Source organism: Geotrypetes seraphini, chromosome 5 (genome assembly GCF_902459505.1).
Source record: "Geotrypetes seraphini chromosome 5, aGeoSer1.1, whole genome shotgun sequence".
Taxonomy (NCBI): Eukaryota; Metazoa; Chordata; class Amphibia; order Gymnophiona; family Dermophiidae; genus Geotrypetes; species Geotrypetes seraphini.
In genome coordinates, this window is record NC_047088.1 from 3,257,629 (window position 1) to 3,280,203 (window position 22,575).

Sequence of the window (22,575 nt, forward strand, 5' to 3'; positions counted from 1 at the left end):
CCCCTACAAACACTGCTTTTTCTCTGCAGAAACAGGGGCATTCTGCTCGCTTGGGGTTCTTTTTCTCTCGTAAAAGTCTCATGGACCCCTGGGGTTCTATAGGCAACATGTTGTGAGCCACTGCCTTACAGAGTACATAGGAAATGACAGCAAATAAAAACCTGCCCATTAGTTATTAAAAATACATTAACTTGACTGTTTTCTTTGATATTTCTGAGCCATGCACTGTAAAGTCCACCTGGTACTGTCCTAGTTTCCAACTGCTGGAATTGCTGTCTAAACTCACTCCAGCCTATCCAACCATCCCATTGTTGGCAGGATACCTACCGTAAAGTCTGGCTAGTAGCGACCCCTCCCCAGCCCATCCTACACCAAATCACCATATACTTTTTCCACTGTCCAAATGGTGCATGAATGAAGGGTGTTTGCAATATTTGGTGCTGTATTATGCCACTTGTAAACAGTTCATCCTTTTAAGCGCCTTTCCAGAGAAAGCGTGCAATTAACCCAGCTGCGGATAAAATTATTCAGTTACGCAGATGACTTTACGATCATCATCCCATTTGCTAACTCAATCTCGGAAACTATTCCCAAGGCATCAAAAGCTATAAATTTGATGGAGCAATGGATAGAAACATAGAAAGATGACGGCAGAAAAGGGCCAAGGCCCATCAAGTCTGCCCACTCTATAGACCCTCCCCTTAAGATTAGCCAATGTTTTGCCCTGACCCATGTAGGGATCCCACATGGGCGTCCCATTTATTCTTAAAATCTGGCACGCTGCTGGCCTCGATTACCTGTACTGGAAGCTTGTTCCATTGATCAATCACTCGCTCCGTGAAGAAATACTTCCTGGTGTTGCCGTGAAATTTCCCGCCCTTGAGTTTAAGCTGGTGCCCCCTTGTGGTTGAGGGGCCTCTGAGAAGGAAAATAAACGTCTCAATCATGTCTCCCCTCTCCCTGCGTTCCTCGAGAGTGTAGAGCTGCAAATTGTTTAGTCTTGCCTCGTACGAGAGACCTTTAAGCCCTGAGACCATTCTGGTGGCCATCCTTTGGACCGACTCGACCCTCTGCACGTCTTTGCGGTAATGTGGCTTCCAGAATTGCACGCAGTATTCCAGATGAGGTCTCACCATGGTCCTGTACAATGGCATTATAACAGCAGGCTTTCTGCTGACGAAACTTCTATGGATGCAACCCAGCATCTGCCTTGCCCTTGAGGAAGCCTTCTCCACCTGATTGGCAGATTTCATGTCTGCACTAATGATTACTCCTAAATCTCATTCTGCTGAAGTCCTGGTTAAGGTCTCCCCGTTCAAGGTATAAGTTCTGCACGGGTTTCTGCTACCTAGGTGCATGACCTTACACTTCCCAGCATTGAAGCCCAGCTGCCAGGTTGAGGACCTGCATTCCAATGTACGCAGGTCCTGCGCCATACTATCTTGTAAATTGCTCTCACTTACCATATTACATAGTTTGGCGTCGTCGGCGAATAATGTTATTTTACCTTGAAGCCCTTGAGTCAGATCTCCTATGAATATGTTGAAGAGGAGCGGACCCAAGACCGAGCCCTGCGGCACCCCGCTGGTCACCTCCGATGTCTCAGAGAAAGTACCGTTAACCATCACCCTCTGAAGTCTGCCACTCAGCCAATCATTGACCCATGCCGTTAGAGTCTCTCCTAACCCCATCGATTTCATCTTGTTTAACAGTCTGCGGTGTGGGACGCTGTCAAAAGCTTTACTGAAGTCTAGGTACACTATGTCCAGTGAATCTCCTTCATCCAGTCTTTTTGTTACCCAGTCAAAGAAGCTGATGAGGTTTGATTGGCAGGACCTACCCTTGGTGAATCCATGTTGATTGGGGTCCCGTAGATTCCCTTCGTCCAAGACCGTGTCCAATTGGCGTTTGATCAGTGTTTCCATGAGTTTGCATACTATTGATGTCAGACTCACCGGTCTGTAATTTGCAGCCTCTGTCCTGCAACCCTTTTTGTGCAGAGGAACAACGTTAGCTGTTTTCCAGACCAAGGGGACTGTCCCTGTACTCAGTGAGAGATTGAAGAGCACGGCTAATGGTTCTGCCAGGACATCACCTATCTCCCTGAGCACTCTGGGGTACAGATTGTCCGGTCCCATGGCTTTGTCCACCTTGAGTTTTGTTAGCTCAAAGTAAACCTCGCTGGGTGTGAATTTAAAATTCCGAAATGGGTCTTTTGTGTTTGACTGTGGCTTCAATTGAGGGCCGGACCCTGGCGCCTCGCAGGTGAAGACCGAGCAGAAGTATTCATTCAGTAGTTTGGCCTTTTCGGGATCCGATTCTGCGTAATTCCCGTCCGTTTTTCTCAGGCGTACTATCCCGTCTGTGTTTTTTTTCCTGTCACTGATATACCGGAAGAAGGATTTGTCCCCTTTCTTAATGTTGTTTGCTAGAGTTTCTTCCACTCGAAGTTTGGCCTCCCTGACTGCCGTTTTGACCTCTGTGGACTTGATCCTGTGTAGCAGTTGATCTTCGCTTTTCCCCGTGCGTTTGAAGGAAGCAAATGCGTTTTTCTTCTCCTTAACGAGACGTGAGATCTCTGCGGTAAACCACTGGGGTTTGTCTTTTCTTCGCCGTTTATGTGATGATTTTATGTAACGGCCGGTTGCCTCGTGTATGACAGATTTCAGGGATGACCACATATCCTCCACATTCCCTGTCTCAGTTTGGTCCTGGAAGTTGAGTACCTTTGTTTTAGTGTTTGATCTATGGAAACCTTTCCTCAGGTGGAACCATACCATGTTATGATCGCTGGACGCTAGCTTATCTCCCACGAAGACTTCTGAGACGCTTTCCCCATTGATGAGTACTAGGTCAAGGATCGTTTGGGCCCTAGTGGGCTCCATTACCATTTGATTGAGGCGTGCTCCCCTTATGGAGGCTAATAGCCTCTTGCTGCCGTTGGTTGTTGCTGAAGGTGTGCTCCAGTCTACATCCGGCATATTGAAGTCTCCCATTAGTACAACGTCCCCCCGTAGAGCGATATTTTCTATGTCTTTGATTAGTTCCGTGTCCTTGTCTTCCGGTTGTCTTGGAGGTCTATATACTACACCAAGATACAGGTATTTTTCTCTCCCTCTGGCCAGGTTCACCCAGAGGGATTCCCCGGTGTACTTAACATCCGTGATTCTGGTGGTTTTGATGCCTTCTTTAATGTATAGCGCTACCCCTCCGCCTAACCTGCCCTCTCTGTCTCGACGAAGTAAACTGTAACCCGGTATAGCCATATCCCACCCATGAGAGTCCGTGAACCAGATCTCGGATATCGCCACCACATCTAGGTTGGCATTCACTATCTCGGTCTCCAATTGCAGAATTTTATTGCCTGAACTGTGTGCATTGACATACATGGCCCTCCATCCCTTGTGTTTGCTAGGGCTGTCATGCGTATTATGGGTGCTTACCTTGGGCTCAGAAGAGCGGTTGTGTCTCGCCTCCACAGGATGATTCCTTACTGCTCTGGAATGTGAGTGGATACCCTCCCCCAACTTACCTAGTTTAAAACCCTGCGAAGTAGGCGGGCTAGACGGTGGCCAAGTACGTTTTTACCTCTTCTGGTCAGGTGAAGTCCGTCCGGTCCCTGCAGTCCCTGGAGTGCCTTTCCATGGTCCAGGAATCCAAAGTTCATCTCTATGCACCAGTTGCGAAGCCACTCGTTGGTACGTTGGATGCGTTCTTCCCTGGCTCTTCCTCTGTCTCTAACTGGGAAGATGGATGAGAAGACCACCTGTGCACCTGTTTGCTTCAGCTTCCTACCCAGGGCTCTGAAGTCATCGGGTATGTTCTCTGAGGTGTTCCTTGCAGTGTCGTTCGTACCTACATGGATAAGAAGCTCAAACTTAATTCAGAAAAAATTTTTCGTTACTTCGCCATATCCGCTTGACACCAAAACACCACTATGCATCAGTAAACTTAGTTACCCTATTCAGTCTACTGGGTGTAATTCTGGATCAGTGCCTAACTATGAAAGACCAGGTAGACTCCTTAATCAGAAAGGGTTTTTTCACTCTCTGGAAACTTAAATCCATTAAATCATATTTTAATACGTCAGCATTCAGACTCCTGGTACAATCCCTCGTACTAAGTCAACTTGATTACTGTAACATCGCCTATTTAGCAATTTCCAAAAATATTATACGACGTTTACAATTAATGCAAAATGCAGCGGTCAGGCTAATCTTCGGGCTAAAGAAATTTGACCACGTGACACCTTACTACCGGCAGCTGCACTGGCTACCAATGGAAGCACGCATAAAATTTAAATTCGCCTGCCTCCGCTTTAAAGTACTATATGGATTAGCCCCTAAATACATAACTGACCTTTTCTCCTTCTCAGCCAACTGACACAAGAGAAGCTTACATTCGAACTTCGTTTCCCCCCAGTTAGAGGATGTAAACTGAAAAAACACCATGAACACCTTCTCTCACATCAGGCAGCATTATGGGGTAAAGATCTAGAACAATTGCTCTCGCCCACTACTTATGAGGAATTCAGGAAGCGCCTAAAAACACATCTGTTCCTGAAATATCTAGACAGCTGACCCGTACATCTCTTTCTCCTCAATAACGGTTCTTTTGACCTATCAACCACTTGCTTTCACCTCTTTTAAGTTCAATCAATTTGTACCTTCTTTTATTCTTTTGTAAACCGCATAGAACTTCACGGTACTGCGGTATATAAACTGTTATTATTATTATTATTACTGGCTTCAAAAGGGAAAGCATTTTTCTTACTGATGTACTTTCTTTTAGGTAAACCCACTGTGGGAATTCGCTCCTCCTGTGATCGACACCTTCTCGCTGCTTCTCAGAACCGAATTGTGGATGGTGCGGTCTTCGCTGTGCTAAAGGCAGTGTTTGTCTTGGGTGAGTGCTTTGTAATTTATCTGATTTTGTAAGAAACAACTTTTGCTAAGAAAATAGTAGAAGCTTAGATAGGAAAGAAATCCAAATCCTTACAGGGCAGGAGCGTTACCATAGGCTTTTAAAATTTTAATTGCCACATTTGATTGATCCCCTCCCCCATTTTTTCCTTATATTGTGTTAATTGGATTGGATTTATTACATTTGAATGGATAAAGTGTAGTAGGCAGTTTATAATTACTAAGGTAAGATCAGAAATAACTGTACAACCACAGTGAAGTAAGCAGTTTGCAATAATAGGGTTGATCAAAAATTACCACATGCAATCAGTGGAAAGAGTTACATGTGCTTAACACTAAAGGTCAAAACTGCATTCTTTAGTGTCCCTCCAGACCGGCACAGACGGATGGGTTTACGCTCCTCTGCCAGCAGGTGGAGACTGAGAACACATTGACTTTTGGCAGTAGTACAAGTGGGCTGTGCAGTCCCATCAGGTGGAGGTGGTAAGCCTGTGCAGTCTTTCCTTGTGGTAGTTAGTTGGATCTGATTAGTGGCCTTTTTATTGTCCCTTTTTTCTGTCTGGTCAGAGCTTGGGGGATCCTCTCAGGGGTCCGGCTGACCTCGGGGGTGCTACACTTGAAGGGTCAAGTCCCTCTCCCCATATTCCCTATTTCCCCAAATTTTATTTCTTTACAGGAGCCTCAACTGTACACCTGGTCACACTTCAAGCATAGACTACAGGGATAGACTACAGGGGTTTTTTTTTTTTTTTTTTTGGGGGGGGGTTGTAATTGTTTGAAATTATCAATATGCACAAAAAATACACAGAACAGTGAGTCAGGAGGACTAATCACATCAGACACAACAAACAAGCCTCAAAAATCCCCTCAGTTGTGCCCAATATAAACATTTATCATTCTGCTATTGAAATCAAAATCATCTCCCCATCCCTCACTAGACACTCCCCTCTCCTGCTAATACTGACCAATGGTAAACCCAGAGAATTGAGGCACTAACCCTCCATACAAGACCCACCTTTCGGGTCAGGGTTAAGCTCCCCAGCAAAGGATTACAACTTCAGGCCCAGACGTAATACAAATCAAAACCACCTGCCAACCCTCTCCCCAATAACCCAATTTGAAAGCAACAACTCCATATCATTAAAACATTCAAACAGCATCCCCTTCCATGTCCCCCTCCCATCTCCAGATATTGCCCCCAGATGGACACAAACTGCTGCCACCTACGAGTCAAAATAGCTGAGAGATGATATCTTTGACATACCCATCCCAAGCGGTTCCTCATAAGTGACAAAGAGGGACACCCAGACCCTTTCCAATATTGGACTATAACCATTCTAACATAGTAACATAGTAGATGACGGCAGATAAAGACCCGAATGGTCCATCCAGTCTGCCCAACCTGATTCAATTTAAATTATTATTTTATTTTATTTTATTTTTTCTTCTTAGCTATTTCTGGGCGAGAATCCAAAGCTTTACCCGGTACTGTGCTTGGGTTCCAACTGCCGAAATCTCTGTTAAGACTTACTTCAGCCCATCTACACCCTCCCAGCCATTGAAGCCCTCCCCTGCCCATCCTCCTCCAAACAGCCATACACAGACACAGACCGTACAAGTCTGCCCAGTAACTGGCCTAGTTCAATCTTTAATATTATTTTCTGATTCTAAATCTTCTGTGTTCATCCCACGCTTCTTTGAACTCAGTCACAGTTTTACTCTCTACCACCTCTCTCGGGAGCGCATTCCAGGCATCCACCACCCTCTCCGTAAAGTAGAATTTCCTAACATTGCCCCTGAATCTACCACCCCTCAACCTCAAATTATGTCCTCTGGTTTTACCATTTTCCTTTCTCTGAAAAAGATTTTGTTTTACGTTAATACCCTTTAAGTATTTGAACGTCTGAATCATATCTCCCCTGTCTCTCCTTTCCTCTAGGGTATACATATTCAGGGCTTCCAGTCTCTCCTCATACGTCTTCTGGCGCAAGCCTCTTATCATTTTCGTCGCCCTCCTCTGGACCGCCTCAAGTCTTCTTACGTCTTTCGCCAGATACGGTCTCCAAAACTGAACACAATACTCCAAGTGGGGCCTCACCAATGACCTGTACAGGGGCATCAACACCTTCTTTCTTCTACTGACTACGCCTCTCTTTATACAGCCCAGAATCCTTCTGGCAGCAGCCACTGCCTTGTCACACTGTTTTTTCGCCTTTAGATCTTCGGACACTATCACCCCAAGGTCCCTCTCCCCGTCCGTGCATATCAGCTTCTCTCCTCCCAGCATATACGGTTCCTTCCTATTATTAATCCCCAAATGCATTACTCTGCATTTCTTTGCATTGAATTTTAGTTGCCAGTCATTTGACCATTCCTCTAACTTTTGCAGATCCTTTTTCATATTTTCCACTCCCTCTTCGGTGTCTACTCTGTTACAAATCTTGGTATCATCTGCAAAAAGGCACACTTTTCCTTCTAACCCTTCAGCAATGTCACTTACATACATATTGAACAGGATTGGCCCCAGCACCGAACCCTGAGGGACTCCACTAGTCACCTTTCCTTCCTTCGAGCGACTTCCATTAACCACCACCCTCTGGCGTATGTCCGACAGCCAGTTTCTGACCCAGTTCACCACTTTGGGTCCTAACTTAGCCGCTGTAAAGGCTAGAAGGGAAAACCAGTCTTGGGTATCATCCATCCTCTCCATCCGCACTCCTAAGAGTGCTATTTCCACCCACTTAGGTAATGGGAAAGAAATAATCTTACTCACATAATCGAATACTGAACCCCCATATCTTTGTACATTAACACATTCCCATAACATAGAGACATGACGGTAGATAAAGGCCAAAATGGCCCATCTAGTCTGCCCATCCACAGTAACCATTATCTCTTTCTCTTTTCGAGAGATCCCATGTGCCTATCCCAGGCCCTCTTGAATTCAGACACAGTCTCTGTTTCACCACCTCTTCTGGGAGACTATTCCATGCATCTACCACCCTTTCTATAAAAAAGTATTTCTTCATATTACTCCAGAGCCTATCACCTCTTAACTTCATCCTATGCCCTCTCATTGCAGAGTTTCCTTTCAAATGAAAAAGACTCAACTCATTCACATTTACATTACGCAGGTATTTAAATGTCTCTATCATATCTCCCCTCTCCCGCCTTTCCTCCAAAGGGTCCCCTTAGACCCACAACCCCTCCAGCACTCAGCTCTGGCTGCCCCTTTCATTCTGCCAAGTGTAGCAGGAGTCAAATGCCATCGAACCAGCACTTTTAAGAGCATTTTCAACCAATACCAGAGCCAATGCAAAATGATGGAGTCATACTGAAATACCTTTCCACTCCTGAATGGTAAACATAACTTCTATACCACATAACCTTGTAAGTTCTATTCAGTGAACAAAGTTAGAGTACGGGTTCATAGTCAAAAACACACAGGACAATTGAGCGCCGACAATACCGAGCAGACAATTGCGAGCAGGACATCAGTGTGCCGGACTTAAACTTAATTTTAAAGTGCTCCAAGTGGGGGTTTGGGGAGGGAACCCCCACAGTTAAGTTAGTACTGTTTGCACTGCTGTTGGGGGGAACCCCCCATTATAGAGGAAAGAGGCGTTTTTCTCTTTTTTTGGGAAAAACATCAATTTCTTCTGTAATGGGAGGGTTTCCCCCCACACCCCCCCCAAAAGCAGTGGCAACAGTATTAACTTAAGTGTGGCCCACACCCCCTCAGAGCACTTTTTAAAATTAAGTTTAAGTCCGGCGCGCTGATGTCCTGCGCTCGATTGTCTGCTCAGTATTGTTGGCGCTCGATTGTCTCGCGCGTTTTTGTCCCGTCACCGGAAAACATATAATCATTAAGAATAATCATTATCTAGGGAACAAATATGTCTTCAATTGCTTTCGAAAATGGTGGTAGGACTCTGAACTCAGTAATACAGACTTCAAGTCCTTCTCCCAGAGTGCTGCCTGAAAAGAGAGAAGGCATTGATGAAACTTTTTATAATGATAACCTTATATTGAAGGAAAATTAAAGAGACCATGAGATTTTCGCATACAAGTTGAGTAGGCAACAGCAAATGAATCCACTAAATAGCTAGGAGATAGACCAAATAAGACTTTATAACTAAGACAGCCAAACTTAAATTTAACATGGGCCTCAACAGGCAGCCAATGAAGTTCCCGGTAATAAAGGGGACACATGATCAAATTTTTTCAGACCAAAGATGAGATGAACCATGGCATTTTGTACTATTCGCAATCTTAATAGATTCTTTTGTGTATCCGCTAAATTCACAATGTTGCAGTAATCCAACTGGCTCAATACCAAAGACTTGACTAGCAGTATGATGTTATACTACGCAATTTCCATAAAGTATAAAAGACCTTCTGCACTAATGCATCCACTTGATTTTGCATAGTTAGGTTCTGATCAAAAATTACACCCAAAATTTTGATACTAGATTGTATTGAATGAATTATGTTATTTAATTTCAAAGATGTTTTAGTAGTGGTATTTCCTGGGGAAGCGATAAAGAGTTTTGTTTTTTCTGGAATGATGTTGTTCTCAAATGGTTTAATACGTATCTTACTGAATATTCTTTTCAAGGGAGGAATGGATGTAAGACTTATAGCAGATTTGAAACTATTACCACTAGAAGAAAGAATAATATTAGATTAGAATAATATTAGATTAGATACTCAATATATTAGAATTGATTAATGTATTAGAATTAATTAACCACTAGACAGTAGATTTATAATAGATTGGAAACTTTTACCGTTAAAAGATAGAATAATTTTAGACTAGAAACTCAATATTAGAATTGAATAAGGCAGTGTTTTTCAACCGCTGTTCCGCGGCACACTAGTGTGCCGCGAGATATTGCCTGGTGTGCCGTACGGTCAGGGCCGCCATCAGGGCAGTACCACCAGTCTAGGGAGAGGGGCGGTCCACCCCACGTGGACAGGAGAGAGCTGGACGGAGGACCCGTGGAGTTCAATACATCTCGAGCCGCGAGGCTCGTCTTCTGTTCCTGCCTGCCCTGCAGCTAACATATAGCCAATCGCAAGCGTTCCCCGATCTCAGCGCTGACGTTGGAGGGAGGGCTTAAGCAAAGCCTGCCCTCCGACGTCAGCGCTGACGTCGGAGAATACTTCCGTTCGGCTATTTGTGCGCGGCAGTGCAGGCAGGAAGCAGAAGACAAGCCTCGCGGCTTGAGCTTCGTTTTGCTGAGAAAGTTGCAAAGATGGGCTGGTAGGCAAACACGGAACACAAAAGGGGGGAGGGAGTGCGTTTTGGACACAAGGCATGAACTTGGGAGAGAGGAAGGGAGGGAAAGAAATGCTGAGGTGGGGGAGGGAATGCGTTTTTGGACACAGAAGAAATGGACTTGGGAGAGAGGAAGGGAGGGAGAGAGGAAGGGAGGGAAAGAGATGCTGAGGTGGGGGAGGGAATGCGTTTTTGGACACAGAAGAAATGGACTTGGGAGAGAGGAAGGGAGGGAAAGAGATGCTGAGGTGGGGGAGGGAATGAGTGTTTGGACACAGAAGGCATGGACTTTGGAGAGAGGAAGGGAGGGAAAGAGATGGTTGTGTACACGGGGAATAGAAGAAAGGAGAATTTTTGGTCATAGGGAGGGAGTGAGGTACAGATAGTGGCATACCAGGGTGGGGGGGGGGGCGGTCTGCCCCACCCCGGGTTTACGTCCCAAGGGGGTGCACAGCTGGCCACCCTCCAGTGTTGTCCCTAGGCCGGCAAACTGCGGCTCTTTAGCCACTTGAGTGCCACCGCCGCCAACGGTGTTGTTGGCGGTGGCAGCATTATAAAATACTTTCTTTGTGTTTATTTGATTCCTATTCAAGAGAATTACTTTATATATAGTCAATATAGGCACAGAGTTAAATTTTTTAACATTTTCTAATGGTGGTGTGCCTCGTGATTTTTTTCATGAAACAAGTGTGCCTTTGCCCAAAAAAGGTTGAAAAACACTGGAATAAGGTATTAGAACTGATTAACTACTCAAACCCATACCGAACTAGATAGGTCAGGTACAATGATCACCAACCTTAGAACCACCATGAGAACCACACCTCCAAATTATACACAAGCTATCCTTCTGATACTCCTGCTCCTAACAGACTGGAAAGCAAATGCAAACAATATATATCCAATACCAATCATAGCAAACTCCAAAGGAATTACCCAACCGAACTGGCATCTCACAATAAACAGAAACTCAAACCATCAGTCTTTTACATACCAACCCTCCCCAAAATCAACAAGTAGAAAACCAACAAAACCAAAAAACAACCCCACCAAATATCACTCATATACCCGAAAACAACTCACAACGCACCAATAGAATACACTACTCTCAAATGTGCTTAAATGAGCATCAGAGCCTTAGGCCCTAAAACAGAACACATAAAAAACTGGATAGAAGAAGATAACCTAGACTGCCTTTTCCTCACAGAGACTTGGCTTACCTCTGACATGGACCCAAGAATAGCTGAAGTTTGCCCAAAAAGCTACAAAATAACATTAGTATGCAGAGAAAATAAAAGAAGAGGAGGAATTGCCATCATAACCAGAAACATATTAAACATAAAAATACAAGACAAAACAACCCACCAATACATGGATTTACTAGCCTGTCAACTTTCAAGCACATCACTTAAAGGAACACTAACATACATATTATGCTACATAACTCCAAGCAACTGGAGCACAGCTAAACCTATATTTGAAGAATTTATTTACCGAAACTCTCTAGCGACAACCTACAACCTCCTTCTAGGAGACCTCAACCTCCACCTCGAAAACCAATCCTGCAAAAATGTAGAAACCTTACTAGCATATCTCGAAGCCTTAACATATAAAATCTTAGATCCTCAAATCACACACGAAAAAGGACACCAACTAGACATTGCAGCCTACATGTCCCAACAGACCACACAACCAGAGATCCAAACGTCAAATGGAAAATGGAACTGTTCCATTTGGTCTGATCACTACACTTACTCCTTCAAAATCAATTGGACCAGTAACAAAAACATTCCAACTACTCAACAGACAAACTACAACTCACGCAAACATATAGATCCCACAACATTCTGGACAAAAACAGACACCATAATCCAATACTGCACACCCAAAGACTTCATCTCAAAATGGAACCATCTAAGTACTGCTACCCTGGAGGAACTAGCCCCAGAAAAACCAAAATCCACAGAAAATCTGACAAATGCTTCGACAATGAACTATTCCAACTCAAAAGACAATGCAGACAACTAGAAAGAAAATGGAGAAAAAGCAACCAAGAATCCTCAAAAACAGCATGGATAGTAACAAACCGAAAATACAAACAAAAACTGAAAGAAAAAAGAAAGACATACTATTCAAAACAAATAGGAGAAGGACCCCAAGACACAAAAAAGCTATTCCAATTACTAAAAGTTCTCACAAACACCACACCTTACATAGCCAACAGCAACTCCCCCCTCCTTCAGCCACCCTCCTAGCCACATACTTCAAAAACAAGATCGCAAACATCAGAGTCTCATTCAACGGAACCCTCACACACATAGAGACATCATTTCCCCCTACAGAAAAAGAACCAGTCGCAGCAGATAGAACCTGGTCCAATTTCTCACCCATACAATGGTCAGACTTCAACAATCTTTATAATAAATACAGCCATGCAGCCTGCGACCTTAACCATTGCCCCCCATACCTACTGAAAACCTCAAGTACATTATTACATAGAAGCATAGAAGATGACGACAGAAAAGGGCCACAGCCCATCAAGTCTGCCCACTCTGCTTACCCACCCCCTGTCTATGCCCTAATGACCCAATTTTCTTATCTTGACCCTCGTAGGGATCCCACATGGGTATCGCATTTATTCTTAAAGTCTGGCACGCTGTCTGCCTCGATCACCTGCACTGGAAGCTTGTTCCAGTGATCAACCACTCTCTCTGTGAAGAAATACTTTCTGGTGTCGCCATGAAATTTTCCACCCCTGAGTTTGAGCGGGTGCCCTCTTGTGGCCGAGGGTCCCTTGAGAAAGAAAATATCATCTTCCACTTCGACACGTCCCGTGAGGTACTTAAATGTTTCGATCATGTCTCCCCTCTCCCTACGTTCCTCAAGAGTGTAGAGCTGCAATTTGTTCAGTCTCTCTTCGTACGAGAGACCCTTGAGCCCCGAGATCATCCTGGTGGTCGTCCGTTGAACCAATTCAATTCTGCGCACATCTTTACTGTAATGTGGCCTACAGAATTGCACACAGTACTCCAGATGAGGTCTCACCATGGCCCTGTACAACGGCATTATAACTTCAGGCTTTCGGCTGACGAAACTTCTATTGATACAACCCAATATCTGCCTTGCCTTTGAGGAAGCCTTCTCCACTTGATTGGCAGTTTTCATGTCTGCACTGATGATTACTCCTAAATCTCGTTCTGCTGAAGTCCTAGTTAAAGTTTCTCCGTTCAAGAAGTACGTCCTGCATGGATTTCTGCTTCCGAGGTGCATGACCTTACATTTCTTAGCATTGAAGCCTAGCTGCCAGGTTGAGGACCAACTTTCCAATGTAAGCAGGTCCTGCGCCATATAATTCTGTAAACTGCATTCACTTACTATATTACATAGTTTGGCGTCATCGGCGAATAGTGTTATTTTACCTTGAAGCCCTTGAGTGAGATCCCCTATGAATATGTTGAAAAGGAGTGGACCCAGGACCGAGCCCTGCGGCACTCCACTGGTCACCTCCGATGTTTTAGAGAGGGTACCATTAACCACCACCCTCTGAAGTCTGCCACTCAGCCAATCATTGACCCATGCAGTTAGTGTCTCTCCTTGAGCCTCTTGTATGGCATCTTCAGAGAGTGATTGAATCTCCCTATGCAAATCTTCTATGTTCTTTGAAGCGTCAATCACCTTCCAGTTTAAAGTCTCATCTTCCATGAGTTGGAAGAAGCGATGTAGAACTCTCTCCTGAAAGGAGTAGTTTTCATAACGTTCATTGCCAAAGTCACCTCGTTTTGAGGCCTCCATTGGACTCAGTTGCAGAAAAAGGATCAAATCAGGCTTGGGAAGACCCACATCAGGTTGCTTACACCATTCTAGGGAGAAGTTCTCCTTTGCACTTGTGAAAGCCACCCCAGAAAAAGCGTATCTGTCCACTACCAATGTGACTCCATTGTTTAACTTCTCCTTAATTAATGGCACATGCTCCCAACGGTTGGCAGAGAACAACAAATGCACTGTGTGATCCTCCAGATTAATCCTCTTTGCCAGGTACGAGTCCACCAACTGTCCTACTTCTGTTGCTCTTTCTGGGAACCTCAGCAATTCAGCGAGATGACCACACTGACAAAGTGCTTCCACCAGCTTCTTACACTGGGTGGTTTTCCCAACTCGATCCATTCCTTCTAACACAATAAGAGCACCCCTTCTGCACCCCTGCTTCTACAATAGATACATTCTTTACTACTAGAGGGTCATTTCCCACAAGAACTCAGCGAAATCATCATAACTCTGATATTAAAAGAACCCAAAGGAACAATGGACCAACCATCCAACTATAAACCCATAGCCTCAATCCCACTGTACGTCAAACTGATGGAATGCCTCTTAGCCAAACTTTAACTTCATACCTAGATAAACACAACATACTCCACCCCACACAGTCGGGCTTCAGAGCCAACTATAGCACGAGACCCTACTAGGAACACTAATAGACACTGCAAGACAATACCTCTGTACAGGCAAGAAAATCCTGCTCATACAACTAGACCTCTCTGCAGCCTTCGACTTGGTAGATCACACATTCTTCTACAAACTCTAGACTCCATAGGAATCTCAGGCAAAGTACTTGCATGGTTCAAAGGCTTCCTACAATCCAGAACCTACAGGGTTAAAACAATGCAAGAAAAATCAGAACCATGGTCCAACCCTTGCGGAGTTCCCCAAGGATCATCCCTATCACCCACACTATTCAATATATACATATCCTCCCTCAGCTCCTACCTAGACAAACATGGCATAACTTCATACAGCTATGCAGATGACATCACTATTCTCCTCCCCTTCAATCACCCAGAACCCACCATGACAAGCACAATACACAGAACACTCGAAACAGTAGCAACATGGATGACAGAGCACAAATTAAAACTTAACCCTGACAAAACAAACTTCATCCTCCTAGAAAACAACAAAACTCCAACCTTAACAAATCTAGTAATAAACTCGAACTCATACCCAATTCAACCTACACTAAAACTTCTGGGAGTAATAATTGACAGAGGCTGTACCATGCAACTACAAATCAGCAAAGTAATAAAAGCATTGTTCGTGACCATGAGCAAAATTGTTGAGTGGATGGAAGAGCAGGATCTGAAATTAAATAATAATAATAACTTTATTTTTGTATACCGCCATACCCAGGGAGTTCTAGGCGGTTCACATCAATTAAATAGATTTACAAGAATAACAATTATTTAGATTTACAGTCAACGAAGTCGTTGTGGTAAGCATGAAGGGGTTGTACAAAACATTGGGGTTAAGTAGGGATATGACAATAAGAAGGACTGTGGATAAAACAGAGGTAATGCTTGTAGGAAAACCTGATTATTGAAAGTAATTGATGATGTACTCCCAGTGAATGAGTCAATGACTGTCTTGGGTATAAGGTTGGATTATGGCCTTACAATGAATTTACAGGTAACTAAAACAGTACAGACATGCTTTGCTCAAATACATCTGTTGCATCGAGTAAAACCCTGTCACCTTTTGATTTCCGTACAGTTGTTCAGGCGATGGTTTTGTCAAGGTTCGATTATTGCAATGCCTTGTACCTTGGAATAACCAAGACGAGGTGCAGGGCATTGCAAGTTGCCCAAACTGCAGCAGCTAGATTACATTGGCTGCAAGTTGTTTTCAGAGTTCAGTATAAAGCAGTAATGATTTGCCATCAATTTTTGTATGGTATTATACCTGAATCATTTAAGAGCATCATGACCAATTATATACCAAATAGATCTTTGCGTTCCTCAATGGAACCAGGATTGGGACCCTGTCTCTCGATTCATTGTCGTGACTCCTTTGTTGAAGTAGTCTCCCCGTTGGTGGATGCTCTCTTCCAATCTTTCCAGAAGTTTTCTGTTTCATGCTCCTTCTCCGCAGAAGGTCCTGACGACGGGCTCATCTGGACGGTCTTCGCACTCAGGGTCTTTGGTCCAGTGCCGACTGCCTTTGTCACATCAATCTGCTGGAGCTTCGAGCGATTTTCCTCACCCTGAAAGCTTTTTGTCACCTGCTTCGTGACCGAGTGGTGCTGGTCTGCACGGACGACCAGATCGCCATGTATTATATTAACAAACAAGGGGGCATGGGGTCCCTGTCTCTGTGCCAAGAAGTGATGAGGCTCTGGGATTGGGCCATCCTCCGCAACATATTTCTTCGAGCGGTTTACATTCAGGGCCAACACAATTGTCTGGCGGAGAAGTTGAGTCGTCTTCTGCAGCCTCACGAGTGGTCCATCCATTCCTTGACCCTGCGTCAGGTGTTTGCTCGTTGGGGGACTCTGACTGTCGATCTGTTCGCATCCCCTCTCAATCACAAGTTGCCCCGCTTCTGCTCCAGGGTTTACACCCCTCTGAGGCTCGAGGTGGATGCTTTTCTGCTGGATTGAACAAACCTGTTTCTTTATGCGTTCCCTCCATTCCCTCTGATTCTGAAGACTCTCGTCAGGCTCAAGTCCACGCGTGCCATCATGATTCTGATAGCTCCTCGGTGGCCTCGACAGCCATGGTTCTTTTTTCTTTTGCAACTCAGTTCCAGGGAGCCTCTTCTTCTGCCTGTTTTTCCCACAATGGTCACCACTGTCCCCGCTGCTATTTAACATCTACATGTCCTCACTGGGCACGCAATTAACCCAGCTGGGGATAAAACTATTCAGTTATGCAGATGACTTTACGATTATCATCCCATTTGCTAACTCCATCTCGGAAACTATTCCCAAAGCTTCAGAAACCATAAACGTAATGGAACAATGGATGACAGACTTCAAGCTCAAACTTAAGTCAGAAAAAAAGAAATTCTTCGTTGCCTCACCACACCCGATTAACACCAAAATACCACTATGTATCAATAATCTTAGTTACCCTATCCAGCCCACCATAAAGATACTAGGTGTAATTCTGGATCAACGCCTAACCATAAAAGACCAGGTGGACTCCATAATCAAAAAGGGTTTCTTCACTCTCTGGAAGCTCAGATCCATTAGAGCCTACTTCGATACGTCGGCTTTCAGAACCCTGGTCCAATCCCTCATACTGTGTCTACTTGACTACTGTAACATCGCCTATTTGGCAATTTCCCCCCCCCCCAAAATATGCGACGTTTACAAGTAATGCAAAATGCAGCGGTCAGACTGATCTTTGGGCTAAAAAAGTTTGATCATGTGTCACCCTACTACCAGCAGTTGCATTGGCTACCTATGGAGGCACACGTAAAGTTTAAGTTCGCCTGCTTCTGCATCAAAGCACTATACTGACTTGCCTCTAAATACATAACTGACCTTCTCAGCCAACAGACACAAGAGGAGCTCACACTCCAACTTTGTTTCCCCCCCCCAGTTAGAGGTTGCAAACTGAAAAAACACCACAAACACCTTCTCTCACATCAAGCAACGCTTTGGGGTAGGGACCTAGAACAATTGCTTTCGCCCACCACTTATGAGGTTTTCAGGAAACGTACAAAAACACACCTGTTCCTAAAATATCTAGACAACTGACCCTCTTCTCCTTCCCCCTCGATATTGATCACCATATCCTATTAATCTCTCTATCCTCAAAAATAGATCTCTTGTCCCACCAACTCTCTTTCTTCCTCCCCTTTAAGTTCAATCAATTTGTACCTTGCTTAATCTTTTGTAAACCGCATAGAATTTCACGGTATTGTGGTATATAAACTGTTATTATTATTGTTATTATTATTCTCTGCTTACGCAGAGTCGAGGTTCTCTACTTCATCCCAATCTATAGTCTCTGCACTTGACGGCTTGGTTCCTTGAGACTTAATGCCCTCGTTTCAGTTCTCCCAGCCTGTGCTGGACGTCCTGGAGGCGTCTCGGAAGGAATCCACTCGCCAATATTACCATCAGAAGTGGACCCGCTTTTCTTCCTGGTGTGCTACTCGGCAGCAGGAGCTGCTATCTGCCTCCTTATCTGCTGTCCTGGATTATCTGTTACACTTGTCTGGCGCTGGATTCAAGTCCTCTTCGGTTCGAGTCCACCTTAGTGCCATTGCTGCTTTTCATCAGCCAATTGACGGGAAGCTCTATCTCTGTTCATCCTGTGGTTTCCCGCTTCATGAAAGGCCTTTTCCACGTTCAGCCTCCCCTTAAACCTCGTCCTGTGGTTTGGGAACTTAATGTGGTCCTTGCTCACTTGATGAAACCCCCGTTTGAGCCGCTAGCACAGCTCACTTAAAGTATCTTACCTGGAAGGTTGTGTTTCTGATTGCTCTCACTTCTGAGCTTCAAGCCTTGATAGCGGACCCACCTTTCACTATCTTCCATCATGATAAGGTAGTTCTTCGTACCCATCCTAAGTTCTTGCCTAAGGTTGTTTCTGAGTTTCACATCAACCAATCCATTGTTCTTCCTGTGTTTTTTCCTTTTTTAAAAAAATTCTTTATTCATTTTAAAACTGACAAATAAGTGATTAATATTAAAACAATACATTACTAAAAAAATATACAGCACTTGACATTCTTATACATATAATCCATTAAAGTAGAAATTATAACCCTTTCCCCCCACCCAACAATTCTTCAATGAAAATTTTCATAATACATACAGAAATCCAATCATTAAATAAAAATATTAATCATCCAATTTCCCCCCCTCTCCCCAATAAAATACATGTATTCATCAGAAAGGAAAACCAATCCATTGTTCTCCCTGTATTTTTTCCGAAGCCCCATTCTCACCCTGGAGAAGTAGCTCTGCATTCTCTTGATTGTAAGCATGCGCTGGCCTTCTACTTGAAGCGCACCGCTCCTCATTGTTCTGCTCCCCAGCTGTTCCTCTTTTTCGATTCGGGCCTCCTATATGTGTTTCCTCCATGGCCAATGGTGAGCAGTGTTCTTCTTTGCATTGCTCGGCACCCCAGCCGCGTGATCCTGTTGGCTCTGGACTGGTCAAGGCACCTGATCTTCTGTCTCAGGGCCCATTCCAATGTTTGATCCGGGTCCCTTTTGTTTTATGGCTTGGCTCTTGAGAGGGAGCACTTAGGTAAAAAAGGTTATTCAGATAAAGTGATCTCCACTTTTATGGGGCCCCGGAGGCTTTCCACTTTTTGGGCTTATATGCATGTTTGGCATATTTTTGAGGATTGATGTGCTCCGTGTGGAGTGTTTTCCTTTTATGCCTCTTTGCCTCACATCTTGGAGTTCTTGCAGGATGGCCTTGACAGGAGCCTAGCCTGGTCTTCTCTCTAGATTCAACTTGCAGCTTTGTCTGCATTTCACGGTTTGCTGCAGGGTAAGTATTTAACTTCTTTTCCTGACGTGATTTGCTTTTTGCGGGCGGCCAAATTGATTCAGCCTCCTGTTCGACCTTCGGTTCCAACTTGGGATCTCAATCTGGTCCTGTCCGTGCTCGTGCACCCTCCCTTTGAGCCCCTGGGTTCCTGCTCGTTGAATGACCTTACTTTTAAGGTGGTTTTCCTACTTTTACTTCTGAGTTGCACGTTTTCTCTTGTAGGCCTTCCTTCCTGGAGTTTTCTAGGGACCGTGTTGTGCTGTGGCCTGTTCTTTCCTTTCTGCCGAAGGTGGCTTCACCTTTTTATGCCAATCAGTCTGTGGTCCTCCCAGTCTTGGGTAGTCCGGAGGGCTCTACAGAGCAGAGGTAGTTGCGCAAGTTGGATGTCTGTCGGGTTCTTCGCTCTTATGTTCAGTGGACACAGGAGTTCCAGAAGTCGGATAATCCTTTTGTACTCTTAGCGGGTCCACGTAAGGAGGACAGCACTTACAAGGCTACCATTGCATTTTGGATCAAGGAGACTTTCACTTCTGCATACCTTCTTCAGAATAAGCCTGTTCCGGATTTCTCAAGGCTCATTCCACTCGGGGTCAGTCAGCTTCTTTTGCTGAGTCTTCTCTTGTGCCTCCAGTGGATATCTGTAAAGCTGCAGTTTGGTCTTCTCTGCATTCCTTTGTGCGTGTGGACGTTCAGGCGTATCAGGATACTGTGTTTGATGAGAGTGTTCTGGTGGTGGCCCTCCGGGGGTCCCACCCATGATGAGTACTGCTTTGGTACATCCCATCAGTGAACTGATCTGGTCTGGAGAGTTGCTAAAGAAGGAGAAATTAGGTTCTTACCTGTTAAATTTTCTTTCTTTTAGACTCTCCAGACTGGCCCAGTCCCCACTCTGTCTGTTGTTCTTTTGGGATTCACGTAAAGAGTGTGTTTTTTTCTGCAGGTTCTAGTATTTTTCTAGGGTCGGAGAGATTAAAAAGAACATCAGCTTTTGCTCAGCTGGCGAGCTGTGGGGATGTTTGCTGAAGGGGCTTCTTCTATGCAATTTCCAACAGTATGGCTCTTTGTTAGTTATTTCTTCACATAAAAGTGTTGTTACTTTTATGATTAGCACTTCTTAGTTCTGCTTGGCTCTTCGGCAGACTGGTTTTGTTAGGGGGAAGCACAGCTACTTGTATTACAGCCAAAAAAGTTTGTCTCAGTCTCCACCTGCTGGTCATGGTGAGCTATTACCCATCAGTGAACTGGGCAGGTCTGAAGTCTAAAAGAAAGAAAATTAGCAGGTAAGAACCTAATTTCTCCTTCCGTTCACTTCACAAGTGTCTATAGCGAGTAACATGGTGGAGAATTGGTATATCAATGGTACCTAACACCGATACGACTCCACCACATTAACACAGGAATCTTTGGAACTGTGCTGTAGGGAATGTGGGGATAGGGGAACTTTCATACATATTTGGTGGGTCTTTCCCCAAGCTCATCTATATTGGACAATGATCTTTAATTGGCTTACAGAAATATGTGGAATACGAGTTCATCAGAATATGGGCTGTGGACTGTTAAACCAGTGGGAATACTGGAAGGTTCCATAGATGTATCTTTTCCATAACAACAGCAGCCCATCTGACCATGTGCCTGGAAGCAGCCTAGGATGCCCACAAGACAGCAGGTCAAAGCCAGATGACAAATTCCCTATATAAGGGGCTGGCCTCTGTGCAGAATTGTGAACATCCCTTGTCTGCCTTTAAAACTTGATATCCTCATATATCGATATATTAATAAACAATTGTTATACTGAGCACAGTTTAGTGTATATTTATTTCCGTATGTGCACAGTAGACTATGCTGGAAACCTCTGTAATTTTGAAAAGCTACTTAACATTTATTATACTTAAGTAACTTTATTTTCCCTGCCGCAGGTGATGCGGAGCTGAAAGGATCTGGGTTTCCTCATATGGGAGGGGTTGATGATATCGCTGAGGATGACGTGGGTACAAAGAAGACCAACGGAAGGACCATTTCTATAGAAACAGCAAGTCTAGATGTTTATGCCAAGTATGTGTTACGGAGCATCTGTCAGCAGGTGAGTGCCGGGTGCCTGCTGAGCTGTGCACATGCTTCTTTCTGCAGGAGAAGTGTCTAGAGTGGTATGCACCTGCTTGATAATATGAGAGGATAGGTGGCTATAGTGCTTCATAGTGCAGGGGAGACACATGTGCTGCCAACGAGCTTTATGATACATGGTGGTGCATCTGTATATTGTACGTTCAAGTGGTTTGTCATGTGAACTTGGTTGTGGGGAGGTATATTTATCTGCTGTGATGGGTACATTCTTCCTAGTACAGATTCGTGTCACAGGTTATCTGGGTAAGCAGCAGGATAAAGCTGCCCAGAAATCAACCACTTCACTGGACAACGTGGTGTTGATGATGGCCATGATAACATAGCCTTAGTTTTTGTGAGAGAGGATTATTGCAAGCTTACTTTTGGATTAAGTTTCAAGTTTATTAAAATTTTATAAATCGCTTAATCAAATGTCTAAGGTATGATAGACCTACAAGACTTACTGTGCCAAAAGAGAAGGAGGGCAGGAAATACAATATTTAATAGTAAAGAGAACACAAAAGGGGAGAACAATAGGTGGGTGAGTAGGAACTAGCAGAAAGAAGACAGGACAGAAAAAAAGAACAGAGATAAAGGAGAATGGAAAAGCAAGGAATAGTAATTCTGCAGAGAAAAGGAAAGTCTAATGGAATCAAAACGGCCAGAGATCGAAGGCATCTCGGAAAAGAAAGCATTTTAAGTTACTTTTAAATCGATCCAGGAAGCATTCTTATGTTAAGTGGATAGGAAGAGAGTACCACGTTTGTGGTGAGAAGATGTTTTGTCGGCATGTGTTAATTATTTTTAGTGAGGGAACTGTTAATAAATGTTGGTCATTGGATCGGAGTATTCTTGCTGAAGTGTACGGAATAAGGAGTCTTATCGATGAACGCCAAGGCATTAGAAAGGAGTCTTGAAAGTTAATAAACAAATTTTATAAGTTATCCGATGTGCAACAGGGAGCCAGTGAGATTTCTTTATAAGGG

At 44.2% G+C, this 22,575-nt stretch overlaps 2 protein-coding genes across 2 annotated transcripts in view; one reads left to right on the forward strand and one right to left on the reverse strand.

Annotated features, from left to right (window-relative positions):
• Positions 1-22,575, forward strand: part of MED12 (mediator complex subunit 12) — a 708,291-nt gene that overhangs the window by 391,101 nt on the left and 294,615 nt on the right. The window contains exons 25-26 of the mRNA XM_033943934.1: positions 4,792-4,905; positions 21,406-21,569. Of these exons, the coding sequence (XP_033799825.1) occupies positions 4,792-4,905; positions 21,406-21,569 (278 nt within the window). The remainder of the gene's footprint in view (positions 1-4,791; positions 4,906-21,405; positions 21,570-22,575) is intronic.
• On the reverse strand, positions 8,802-15,945 carry LOC117360607 (thymidylate kinase-like). Its single transcript, XM_033944626.1, has 3 exons — positions 15,937-15,945; positions 13,774-14,406; positions 8,802-8,900 (listed from the first exon to the last, which is right to left on the reverse strand). The coding sequence occupies exons 1-3, from the start codon at positions 15,943-15,945 to the stop codon at positions 8,802-8,804; spliced, it is 741 nt and encodes a 246-aa protein (XP_033800517.1).

Bases quoted from the DNA above. Each gene is read 5' to 3' on its own strand.
- LOC117360607 (XM_033944626.1), bottom strand. The intron at 8,901-13,773 runs GTCAATGATTGG...CTCTCTTTTCAG, and splicing joins GAGAGACACTAACTGCATGG to GCAGCACTCTGGGAGAAGGA.